Consider the following 12532-nt stretch of genomic DNA (forward strand, 5'->3'; position numbering starts at 1 on the left):
CCTGCTACCAAAGGGCCCATTTATGCTGCTTTTACTTTCTAGAATGTTCTCTGACATCTTTTCCCCCTCCCCCATCCTCCCATAAACCAAACACATACACGTTCTCTCACATACACACGCTATACAGCTTGACCTGGTTAATTCCCACTCCTATTTCAAATCTTAGCTTAAACATCACTTCTTCAGTGGGGAGGGGTCTTTCCTAATCTTACAGACTAGCAAATCCATTTTCTATAAGCTGTCATGTCTTTTAAAGTAAAACAAAATGAAAGACCTTTTCTTTTATGATTGCTTATTTAATAGACTTTCAGATGGTAAGTTCCAAAAAGTCTGGAAACATGTCTATCTTATCCACACACCACTATCGCCTCGTGACTTGGTAAAGTGTCTGTCACGTAGTAGATACTAACAAAAATGTATTAAATTTAATATGCAGGTCCAATGTTGCTAACCATAATAGTGAATATTTATTGAGTGCTTACTCTGTGCCAGAGGCTGTTAAAAGTGGTTTATGTAGGATTAGACATTTAATTTCTTATCTTTAAGATAATTTCTGTAATCTTCCCCATTTTACCAATAAGAAAACGCAGGTTAAATTTGTCCAGGGGCGCCTGGGTGGCTCAGTCGGTTAAGCATCTGACTTTAGCTCAGGTCACGATCTCATAGCCTGTGAGTTTGAGCCCCGCGTCAGGCTCTGTGCTGACAGCTCAGAGCCTGGAGCCTGCTTCAGATTCTGTGTCTCGCTCTCTCTCTGCCCCTCCCCTGCTCATCCTCTGTCTCTCTCTGTCTCAAAAATAAATAAAAACATTAAAAAAAAGAAAGAAATTTGTCCAAGGGCACACAGCTAGGAAGTGGTCCATCTAGCATTGAAACCCAGAAAGTCTGATTCCAGGGCCAAGCTGTTAATTCTTATGCTACACTGCCAAAGAGGGCTTGACAAATTCTGACTAGTAAAATAAAGAAAAGACTCACAGAAAAGGTTGCCTTGAACTTAGCCTTTGAAACATGAATAGGATTTTTGTTGCCTTGAGATCTAAGGCTAGTGGAAGTATTGTTGGGTGAGCTGGGGAGACCCCGGGCCCTCAGGCCTTGACCCAGCTCATCTGGAGGGAGTCAGGGAAGGTGACTTGTTGGTCTTGACCTGAGAAAGAATTTGAGGACAGACACCCAACACAGTGGATGAGCAACATAAATGGAAAAGTTTATTAAAGTAAAATTCTTTATATAGGTGATTAGGTGAGAGAGAGAGAGAGAGAGAGAGAGAGACAGAGAGAGACAGAGAGAGACAGAGAGAGAGAGATGCACCCTGGGGGTTGGGTTTCTATCTTTTATTGATGGTTATTAACTAAGGGGCAGAATATGGCCAGAAGCAGGGCCTTGTGCTTTTTCTCCCTAATTTGGTCAGGGGTTTCCTGTCATGGTACCTGCCATTTTAGGCCTGTCTGGTTTTATCCAGCTCCATCTGGAGTACTGCCAGGATAGGCCTCTGACCTTCCTGATAGTAGGCCATGGCTTCCTTGTTGTTGATCTTTATCCTGTTAAAACTTGACAATCTATTCTAACAGAAGCAACTGAAGACAATTCTACTCAGTCTTCAATGCTGGGAAGTGGCAAAGCCGAGCAAAATGGCACCAGGAAACTACTCCCTAACTCTCCTGGAAGACTGAGCTCTTCTTAGCTACTGTGTTCTAATTGGCTGCAAGATAGGAGTGGTGTAATCTGTAGGCACCCGCACCTATTCCTGACATGGCTAGAAAGAAAGTGGCACTGGCAGAGATCAGCTTAGCAGTGTGGAGGATTGCTTGTAGGTGTAAGAGAATATTAGCCTTAGGGTGTTAGGGAGCTATTGAGCAATCCTGTCTCACTATGCCAGGATGATAGTAGTGAGTCTGAAACAGTGAAGGTGAGGTCACTCTAGAAAGCACAGAGACAAAAGTTGGGTTGAAAAAGGCAAAGAAAATATCCATTCATCCAAAAAGAAGTCTGAGCTCAATGCCAGGCATTCAGAGATGGACCAATAGTGGGACTCATCATGAAGAAAGAGCAAAAATCTTTAAAGAGAGGCCAAGAGGCAAGATTATAGAAAGCAGGATGATGCAAGGATAGAATAAAGGTTCTTTCTTTCTTATTTAATGTTTATTTATTTCTTTTGAGAGCGAGAACATGCATGCAAGTGGGGGAGAGGCAGCAGAGAGAGAGAATCCCAAGCAGACTCTGTGCTGTCAGCACAGAGCCCAGGGCGGGGCTTGTTCTCACAAACTAGGAGTTCATGACCCGAGCTGAAATCAAGAGTTGGACACTTAACTGACTGAGCCACCCAGGTGCCCCGCAAGTTTCTTTATGAAAACCAAAATAAACAGATGTGGAGAAGCTGAAATTACAAAGAGGGGCAAAGGGTGTTCCAGAAGGCCATGCACATTATAAAGGTCAGTTAAAGCTCTCCTATATAAAGGTTTATCCAGCTGATACTTCTTGAAAAGAAAGAAACATTACTTCTGGCACTGGGAGTGGAAGAGATAGAATACAACCAATAAATATTTCAGAGTTCAAATTGAAAGGGAGAGGTGGGAGAGTGACTGGAAATAGAAGGTAAAGAGATAAAACTGTTAAAGAGGCCACTGAGACTTTGTGCAGATAGATAATAAAAACATCCATTATCTATTATTATTACTAATGCCATCTCTCACTAATTGAGAGAAGGACCTAGAAAGAAGAGACTGACTGCAATCTCAGGAGCCGCCCTCAGCCTAATTGTTTAGCTACTAAATTTGGGGGTAATTTGAAATTTAGCCAGTGTCTTCGAGAGATCATTTTCCCTGCCTGTGTCTTAAATGTTAGCTGTGCTCTAGGACCTCATTCCTATGTTCTTTGTTCTCTCATTGTATGCTTCCTGGAGGATCTCAAGCACTCTCAAGCTTTTAATGATCATCTGTATGCTGATGATTCCTAAGTTTCTGCCTCCAATTCAGATTGTTCTGTCTCTGCTCATGTTTGTATAATCTACTCTTTGCAAGACAACTTCACCTAGACGTCACACAGAACCTCACACTCAAAATTATCAACACTCAAATCATTATCTTGTTCTTGGAATTGACTTTGACTCTTTCTTTGTCAGACTCCCCCTTCCCTGACTTCCCACATCTTTTTTGGTGGCCTATCATCATCCAGTGGAGGGGGGGGGGGTGTCACTTTTGTCTGTCTGTCTCCATACCTTACACCCATGGTGAGTTTATTTGTTATGTAAGATCATCTGGGAGGAAAATAGATGCCAAAGAACTGGGTCTCCATGGGGCCCAAGAGTAGGTCTGTGGTCTAAACAAGTGTGAGAGCAGAGAGACTGGTCAGTTGCAGTGAGGCAAAGAGTTAAATGTTTGATTTCCTGATGTTCAGATTTTTCAGAGACAGCACTGTTTTGGTGAACACAGGTTAAGGATGTGGCTCCAGATGTGAGTAGCTGTCGTAGAATAGATACAGGATGTTAAGAGGCAACAAGAAGTTATTGGCAGCCACAGGATATAAGTCACCCAGGGTTTTGGCAGGATTTGGGCAGGAAAAGATGATTATAATCCAAGTGCATTTTACAATTCTTTGTTGATCTCATAAATCTTACATACTTATGGTGATCCAGTTTAAAGAAAATTGTAATGAAAACCTGAAACCTGATTTACAAATCATGACTTTCAACAACAAAAGTGGAGAGGACCAGAGGAAAACAAGTGAAAAGGAACTGATTCGTGCATGTAACCATCACTGCTTTTTCCCCACAACTGCAGGCTTCAGTGGTTCTTAGCCATTACTTCTGACTTACAAAGTAGCCAATAAACCTTGACATGTAATGTGACTGTTAATTACACACTTAATTGTAGCTAAGCCTTTTACTAACTATATTCTTAAGAAAGAATAATACAAATATTATTTGAGTGTTTGCTATGTGCCACTAATTTCCTGAGTGTTTTAGATTCATTTATCTTTACAAGGTAGGTATCATTATTTCTATTCTAAAGATGAGTAAACTGAGGCATGATGAGGATAAATAATATGCCTGAGATCTCACCACTGCTTAGGGGCAGAATTGGGATTCCAACCTATGCAGTGTGTTCTAGAACCAGAGCCACATTTGAGATAAGAGGCACCGAGAGAGTGTGAAGGTATCAGGGAAAGATGACTTTATTAAGAAATATTCTTCATCTCATGATAGGCCAGTAAAGTTCTTTCAAAACAAATAAAAGACAGTAAGTTATTGTCAGTGAATAATAAAATAGGATTTAAACAAATGAATTCATCCAATAAAAATTTGTTGAGCATATTCCATATACATATATTGAGTTGGGTATTAGTATAATAGGATATAAAGAAGTATAAAATGAATTCTTTGCCTTCAGATGGGAGATATATATATATATATACACATATATACACCACACACACACACACACACACATATATATATACACACACACACACACATATATACACACACACACACATATATACACAATGGAATATTACTCGGCAATCAAAAAGAATGAATCTTGCCATTTGCAACAATGTGATAGAATTAGAATGTATTATGCTAAGTGAAATAAGCCATTCAGAGAAAGACAAATATATGATTTCACTCATATGTGGAATTTAAGACACAAAACAGATAAACATAGGGGAAAAGAGGCAAAAATAAAATAAAAACAGAGAGGGAGGCAAACCACAAGAGACTCTTCAATACTGAGAACAAACTAAGGGCTGCTAGATGGATGTTGAGTGGGGGGATGGCTAATTGGGTGATGGGCATTAAGGAAGGCACTTGTTGGGATGAGCACTGAGTGTTATATGCAAGTGGTGAATCACTAAATTATTCTCTGAAACCATTATTATACTATATGTTAACTAACTTGAATTTAAATAAAATAAAATGAACCAAAACAAAATAAAATAAAAATGCATTCTTTGCCTTCAGTTACTGTAATAATATGCATGAAAAAAGAGGTAAAATATTACATTGAATATTAGAAAGTGCAAAAAGAAATTCTAAGAAGTCAAAATAGAGATTTCCACTTAGGTTCTTTTCTGTATGGCAGAAACAAATTTGGCTATTTCCCAAGCCTACAACAGATTAGAGTGGGGGGAGCACCAGCAGTTGTAGCGCCAAGAAGGTGATTTGGGGACGTTAGCAAACTCCCAGCCAACTTCATCAGCATTCCTATCAGTTGACACCAACTAAAAATCCAGGTCCACATCCAATGCGTTTGGTTATGGGACGCTACTCCCAGCTCCCCTGGGGGTGTAAGTAATCTATAGGGTAAGCAACACATCTCCTCTGTAAAATCCAAACTACTCTGAGTGCAGAAGCCCCTCTGTTTCCAGGGTTGCAAATAAGAGAAAACACTGTATTTGCTCTCCGAATGTAGCTTCAGGGTCAGTCCCATGCAATGCCCCAGCCCTCACCATCTTGTGTCACTTGCAGCCATTCCTACCTATAGAGGAGCCAAGAGGCTGGTCACAGTGACGACAGGAAAACTGTGATGCAGATAAGAAACAAAATTAAGTAAGACAACAAGCCCTTCTTCCATCAGCAATGACAAAGGTCACCTTATCTTTGGTATGTTCTTTTTTTTAAGAAAGTGGAACATTTGTAATACTCTTTAGAAAGATCGTCTTCCCCTCAAAAAATGTGCTTAAAGAGGGTAAATCTGGCATCGACGGGGAAAGATCAATAATCCAACATGTTCCCTGAAATTTAGGGGAAAATCAATTCCATTCTGGACTTACAGGTACAAAAATATAGGGTGATGTGGCTGCATATGAAAAAAAATGCCCTCCAAATAGTTCAGACTTTAAACTCTTTAGTATTTATGGGAAAGCACGATCACTTCAGGTTACAATGGGTAGGTATTGTTTTACAACATTGTCAAAAATAATAGAAATACCAACTGTATTCATTTAAAAGTGTATGTGTTTTTGAAACCATTGTGAGTAACAATAGTAATAAAGGACTCTGTGAAAACTGAATAAAGCAAACTTTATGGGTCACCCATGAGACCATTTAAGAAAACAAATTGTTATCGCTTCTGGTTCAGAATAAGCCAATTATTGTTCTTTATTATATCTTGCTTAGATCAAGTCTCTCTAAAGGTGATAAATACTAATCTTTATTTAAAAAAAATTTTAATGTTTATTTATTTTTGACAGAGACAGAGAGAGAGAGAGAGAGAGAGAGAAAGACAGAGCATGGGCGGGGGAGGGGCAGAGAGAGAGGGAGACACAGAATCCAGAAGCAGGCTCCAGGCTCTGAGCTGTCAGCACAGAGCCCGACGCCGGGCTCGAACTCACAGACTGCGAGATCATGACCTGCGCCGAAGTTGGATGCTCAACCGACTGAGCCATCCAGGTGCCCCAGATAAATACTAATCTTTTAAATGGACAGGTCCAGTTTGTGATGGTTCTAGAGAATTTAGGTGACTTTTAGGAAGATGATTACGTTTGGGGTGGCATTGTGTAGAGTAAAAGTCATTTTAAGAAATAGCTTTACAGGCGCTAGAGAGGTGTGAGGTTAGTGAAAAGAGCCATTCACATTAGTCAAGCAGGCTTTACCAAGGGGAATATAAAGATGGGTTTTCACTGGTATGCTAGCAAAAAGTGGTCTTGAATAGCATGCAAGCAGTGTACCCAGTACTTAAATCAGCATTAATTTAATTTTTAGTTTTATCAGGATCTTAGATGATTCTCTTTATGGGGTCTAGGTATTTGCCAAAACTCTACTGCTATGTGCACATTACTGAGGACTGGCTGTAGACCACCGTGTGTTTTCAAAAGAGATTGAAGCCACACCCCTTTTTCTTTAAGTCAGTCTTATATTCACATCAAATTCATATTCCACTGGACTTTTCAAATTATTTAGTGTTAAACTTATTGAAGTGGCTTTTCAGCTAAAAGTTGGGCAATGTGGTCGCTTCTGAGACTTACTTCATAGGCCAGAGAAGCCACGTTCCAGGGCCTGCGGTAGTAGACCAAGGTATTTCCATCCCGAACCCGGTCACAGAATCCATTGTAGAACTCATTGTCAAAAGGTGTGTTTAGGGGATCCATCCCTAAGATGTTGATGCTGAGAATGAACAGAGTAGCATTAGGGATGGCGATACCAGGAGCTAATGCAAGGCAGTCCTCTGTAGCTGGGGAAAGAGAGAGCTTTGGCTCAGCCCCCCGCCCCCAACACATGCGTGATATAATCAGGAACAGAAGCAAGAGCCTGCTCACTTCTGCTTTGCATCTCTGGCAGGAGGCACACCTTAGGAAGACCTTATAAACTTCCAGGCAACCTCGGCACTGCAGAGACTACAATGAAAGATATGCAGTAAGTAGGGAGCAAGGGACCATCTGGCTCCTAGAGTCTTAACCCCAGTGTTGTAACTCTCAGCTAACTTCCCTTAGTGAACTAAGAGCCAACTCTGTAATACCACCTATTTAAATTATTTGAGAACAGAGCATCTCAGGGGGGCGGTATAACATATGCATGTAATTTTTAATCTACGAATCAACATTGGGGCTCTTTCTCTCCCCATGCTCTTTAAACTTAAGCTTTTTCCTCCATCTGCCTCACTGCTTGTCAAGAACCTCATTCCCTCCAGGCTTATATCATCTGTATTATATTTTCCAAAGGGAAACACAAAAATTTCAGCATCCTGACAAGGCATTCTCAAAAGTTCTACTTTTTCCTCCCAGCAAAATATTTTTATTTGGAAAGGTTCAATTCAGAAATAGAAACCTTATTTAACTTAAAAGAAGTTAAGTTTGAGTTGTAGGGCTCAAAGCAACGTATGAACAAGAAGCATTCTCTGAGAAGAACACTTCTGTTTATTGGAGGAACAGTCATTGCTATCTAGACTGCCTCTGGAATATGGGGTTCTAGACCAAGGAGGCCAAGACGGAGGTTTGTTTTGTTTTGTTTTGTTTTGTTTTTAATATATGAAATTTACTGTCAAATTGGTTTCCATACAACACCCAGTGCTCATCCCAAAAGGTGCCCTCCTCAATACCCAACACGCACCCTGCCCTCCCTCCCACCCCCCATCAACCCTCAGTTTGTTCTCAGTTTTTAACAGTCTCTTGTGCTTTGGCTCTCTCCCACTCTAACCTCTTTTTTTTTTTTTTTTTCCTTCCCCTCCCCCATGGGTTTCTGTTACGTTTCTCAGGATCCACGTAAGAGTGAAACCATATGGTATCTGTCTTTCTCTGTTTGGCTTATTTCACTTAGCATCACACTCTCCAGTTCCATCCACGTTGCTACAAAAGGCCATATTTCATTTTTTCTCATTGCCACGTAGTATTCCATTGTGTATATAAACCACAATTTCTTTATCCATTCATCAGTTGATGGACATTTAGGCTCTTTCCATAATCTGGCTATTGTTGAGAGTGCTGCTGTAAACATTGGGGTACAAGTGCCCCTATGCATCAGTACTCCTGTATCCCTTGGATAAATTCCTAGCAGTGCTATTGCTGGGTCATAGGGTAGGTCTATTTTTAATTTTCTGAGGAACCTCCACACTGCTTTCCAGAGCAGCTGCACCAATTTGCATTCCCACCAACAGTGCAAGAGGGTTCCCGTTTCTCCACATCCTCTCCAGCATCTATAGTCTCCTGATTTGTTCATTTTGGCCACTCTGACTGGCGTGAGGTGGTATCTGAGTGTGGTTTTGATTTGTATTTCCCTGATAAGGAGCGACGTTGAACATCTTTTCATGTGCCTGTTGGTCATCCGGATGTCTTCTTTAGAGAAGTGTCTATTCATGTCTTCTGCCCATTTCTTCACTGGGTTATTTGTTTTTTGGGTGTGGAGTTTGATGAGCTCTTTATAGATTTTGGATACTAGCCCTTTGTCCGATGTGTCATTTGCAAATATCTTTTCCCATTCCGTTGGTTGCCTTTTAGTTTTGTTGGTTGTTTCCTTTGCTGTGCAGAAGCTTTTTATCTTCATAAGGTCCCAGTAATTCACTTTTGCTTTTAATTCCCTTGCCTTTGGGGATGTGTCGAGTAAGAGATTGCTACGGCTGAGGTCAGAGAGGTCTTTTCCTGCTTTCTCCTCTAGGGTTTTGATGGTTTCCTGTCTCACATTCAGGTCCTTTATCCATTTTGAGTTTATTTTTGTGAATGGTGTGAGAAAGTGGTCTAGTTTCAACCTTCTGCATGTTGCTGTCCAGTTCTCCCAGCACCATTTGTTAAAGAGACTGTCTTTTTTCCATTGGATGTTCTTTCCTGCTTTGCAAGACGGAGGTTTGATCTGCACAGTTGTAACTGAGTTTGACACAAAAGCAGAAATTCTTCCATTTTCTAGACCACGACCCAAACTTTTGGGAGTCGATCTCTCTCGCTCTCTGCCCCTACCCCGCTTGTGTGTGATTTCTCAAAATAAGTAGATAAACTTTAAAACAAAATAATCCAAAGACAAATACACATGTGCCAAATGAGCAGCACAGGTAAGTGCTACACAGGTTCCCGACAGGAAGAAACCCCATTTCAGGGTCATAAATGGAGTTTTGGAAGAAGTAGGATTTGACTTGGGTTTTGAAGGATGGGGATGCAAGGGCAGGAGGCATGGTGTGCATAAAAGCATGGAGGTAGAAATGTGCATGGCATGACTTCACGTAGAAGTGTCCAGATTTTCTGCTTGTTTACTCTATAAGAGATGATGTCCAACTCAGCCTGCCTGCACAATTTTAGTTTGACATATACAATTTTTCATCTTGGGGTGCCCAGGTGGCTCAGTCGGTTGAACATCCAACTTCGGCTCAGGTCACGATCTCATGGCTGGTGAGTTCGAGCCCTGCGTCGGGCTCTGTGCTGACCGCTCAGAGCCTGGAGCCTGCTTCAGATTCTGTCTCCTTCTCTCTCTCTGCCCTCCCCTGCTCATGCTCTGTCTTTCTCTCTGTCTCTCTCTCTCTCTCTCTCTCTCTCTCTCTCTCAAAAATAAGCAAAACATAAAAAAAAAACTTAAAAAGTTTTTCATCTTAAATTTAAGTAGTTGCAAAGGGTATAATTTCTCAGCAGGCTACAAATATTTATTTACACCTTAAAATACAATTATTTTGCCTCTTTTTAAAATAAATCCAATGAAATGCCATAGTATTGGGTGGGTATCAAATCACTGCAATGTTTATATATCTTTAGCAACTAGACAGTGTATGGTATTCTTTTTTATTCCTTTTTTTTTAAAAGACAATTTATTTTTCAGAGAAGTTTTAGGTTCACTACAAAATGAGTGAAAGATACAAAGATTGTTCATATGCACTTACCCCTTTTTATTCTTGAATCCATATTTCTATTCCAATTCCACAGAATTTTCATCTAATGTGAGGTTATTTTAGCTTGGAATTTTTAAAAAATTTATATAATTTATTGTCAAATTGGTTTCCATACAACACCCGGTGCTCATCCCAAAAGGTGCCCTCCTCAATGCCCATCACCCACTTTCCCCTCCCCCCACCCATCAACCCTCAGTTTATTCTCAGTATTTAAGAGTCTCTTATGGTTTGCCTCCTTCCCTCTCTGTAACTTTTTTTTCCCCTTCCCCTCCCCCATGGTCTTCTGTTAAGTTTCTCAGGATCCACATATGAGTGAAAACATATGGTATCTGTCTTTCTCTGTATGACTTATTTCACTTAGCACAACACTCTCCAGTTCCGTCCACATTGCTACAAATGGCCAGATTTCATTCTTTCTCATTGCCAAGTAGTATTCCATTGTATATATAAACCATATCTTCTTTATCCTTCGTCAGTTGATGAACATTTAGGCTCTTTCCATAATTTGGCTATTGTTGAAAGTGCTGTTATAAATATTGGGGTACAAGTGCCTCTATGCATCAGCACTCTTGTATCCCTTGGGTAAATTCCTAGCAGTGCTATTGCTGGGTCATAGGGTAGATCTATTTTTAATTTTTTGAGGAACCTCCACACTGCTTTCCAGAGCGGCTGCACCAGTTTGCATTCCCACCAACAGTGCAAGAGGGTTCCCGTTTCTCCACATCCTCGCCAGCATCTATAGTCTCCTGATGTGTTCATTTTGGCCACTCTGACTGGCGTGAGGTGGTATCTCAGTGTGGTTTTGATTTGTATTTCCCTGATGAGGAGTGACATTGAGCATCTTCTCATGTGCCTGTTGGCCATCTGGATGTCTTCTTTAGAAAAGTGTCCATTCATGTGTTCTGCCCATTTCTTCACTGGATTATTTGTTTTTCGGGTGTGGAGTTTGGTGAGTTCTTTATAGATTTTGGATACTAGCCCTTTGTCTGATATGTCATTTGCAAATACCTTTTCCCATTCCATCAGTTGCCTTTTAGTCTTGTTGATTGTTTCCTTTGCAGTGCAGATATCTTGGAAATTTTAATTGATTACTTTTTTATACTTTTCTGTACTAAAAAGATATTAAGTGAAATTTCTAAAATTTCAAGATACCTTTTGACCATAGGGTCTAAGTAATTAAAAGTTCCTCTGGATTGAGTTGTTATTATTATTATCAGTATATATAAGTATTAAAAATTTTAAAGTAATAAATAAACATAAGTAATTTGGCGGGGGGGGGGGAATGGTGTCTCAGTGAAATGAATGGGACTTCTTTTTAAATTAATTGATGAGTTCCTGCCCTTGTGGGTGAATCTTACTTATTGCTAGAAAAAGACAAGATTCATGATCAACTGTATTCCTACTTTCTCTTTTTATAGATGTGAATGCTGAGAAACTTTACTCATGTACATAAGTAGATAAGAATAGAAGGAATTTTGCCATGGCAATGTCACTTGATTCTTTGATCTTCTGAGATGTACGCCAAAAAAAGGTCACAGACTAGTTTTTCATTAAAAATTATTTTCATAGCCCATTTTCTGAAAATTGATTAGAATATCTTTCAGTGTTGTTGATAAAAAGAGTGAGAGACCAGTTGACTAACAAGGCGCTGGAGCCCAACTGAGCAACAATATTTGGAGATATTTCTCGGTTCTTCCCCATGGTAAAATTTAGATGGGTAAGGGGTGTATTCTCCTTTTGGAAAGTGAAAGCTCAGTGATTTTAAAAGGGGAGATGAAAGGGGAGAATGGGTTTGATAACCTGAGTGCCACAGAGTTGTTAAGCTTATCAAGTTTATGAACAATATATATGTATGGAATCGAAGATTTCCTGTCAGTCCAATAGAGTAGTTAAGCCACTAATAGTGGAGGAAACTACTATGTTAAAACTTACCTGCCCCTTAGAAAGTCTTTTTTGCACCCCATGGTACGCATACCCCACTTTGTAGGTTTTGTTTTACAGAACAGCAAATTGACTAGTTGGCTGCATCCATCTGGAAAGTTACAATGAAGCTGATCCACAGTCTAAAGCACAACTAAGGAGGAAATGTTTCAAAACTTGACTTGGTTCCACTACTACAGAGACGGCCAGTCTAGTCTAGAATGAGCCAACTTTTTTTTCAGCCAAGAAACATGAAAACTTCTCATGGATGGAATGTCATCGCCTGGGAAATTAAAAAAAGCATGTATATTTTGTCA

General features: G+C 40.1%; 1 protein-coding gene across 1 annotated transcript in view; it reads right to left on the bottom strand.

The window, feature by feature from the left end:
* C9 (complement C9) overlaps positions 1 to 12532 on the bottom strand; it is a 54770-nt gene that overhangs the window by 23198 nt on the left and 19040 nt on the right. Inside the window, exon 5 of the mRNA XM_058718177.1 lies at positions 6961 to 7099. Within this exon, the coding sequence (XP_058574160.1) occupies positions 6961 to 7099 (139 nt within the window). The remainder of the gene's footprint in view (positions 1 to 6960; positions 7100 to 12532) is intronic.

This window comes from Neofelis nebulosa, chromosome 1, assembly GCF_028018385.1.
Source record: "Neofelis nebulosa isolate mNeoNeb1 chromosome 1, mNeoNeb1.pri, whole genome shotgun sequence".
In the NCBI taxonomy this organism is placed as follows: domain Eukaryota; kingdom Metazoa; phylum Chordata; class Mammalia; order Carnivora; family Felidae; genus Neofelis; species Neofelis nebulosa.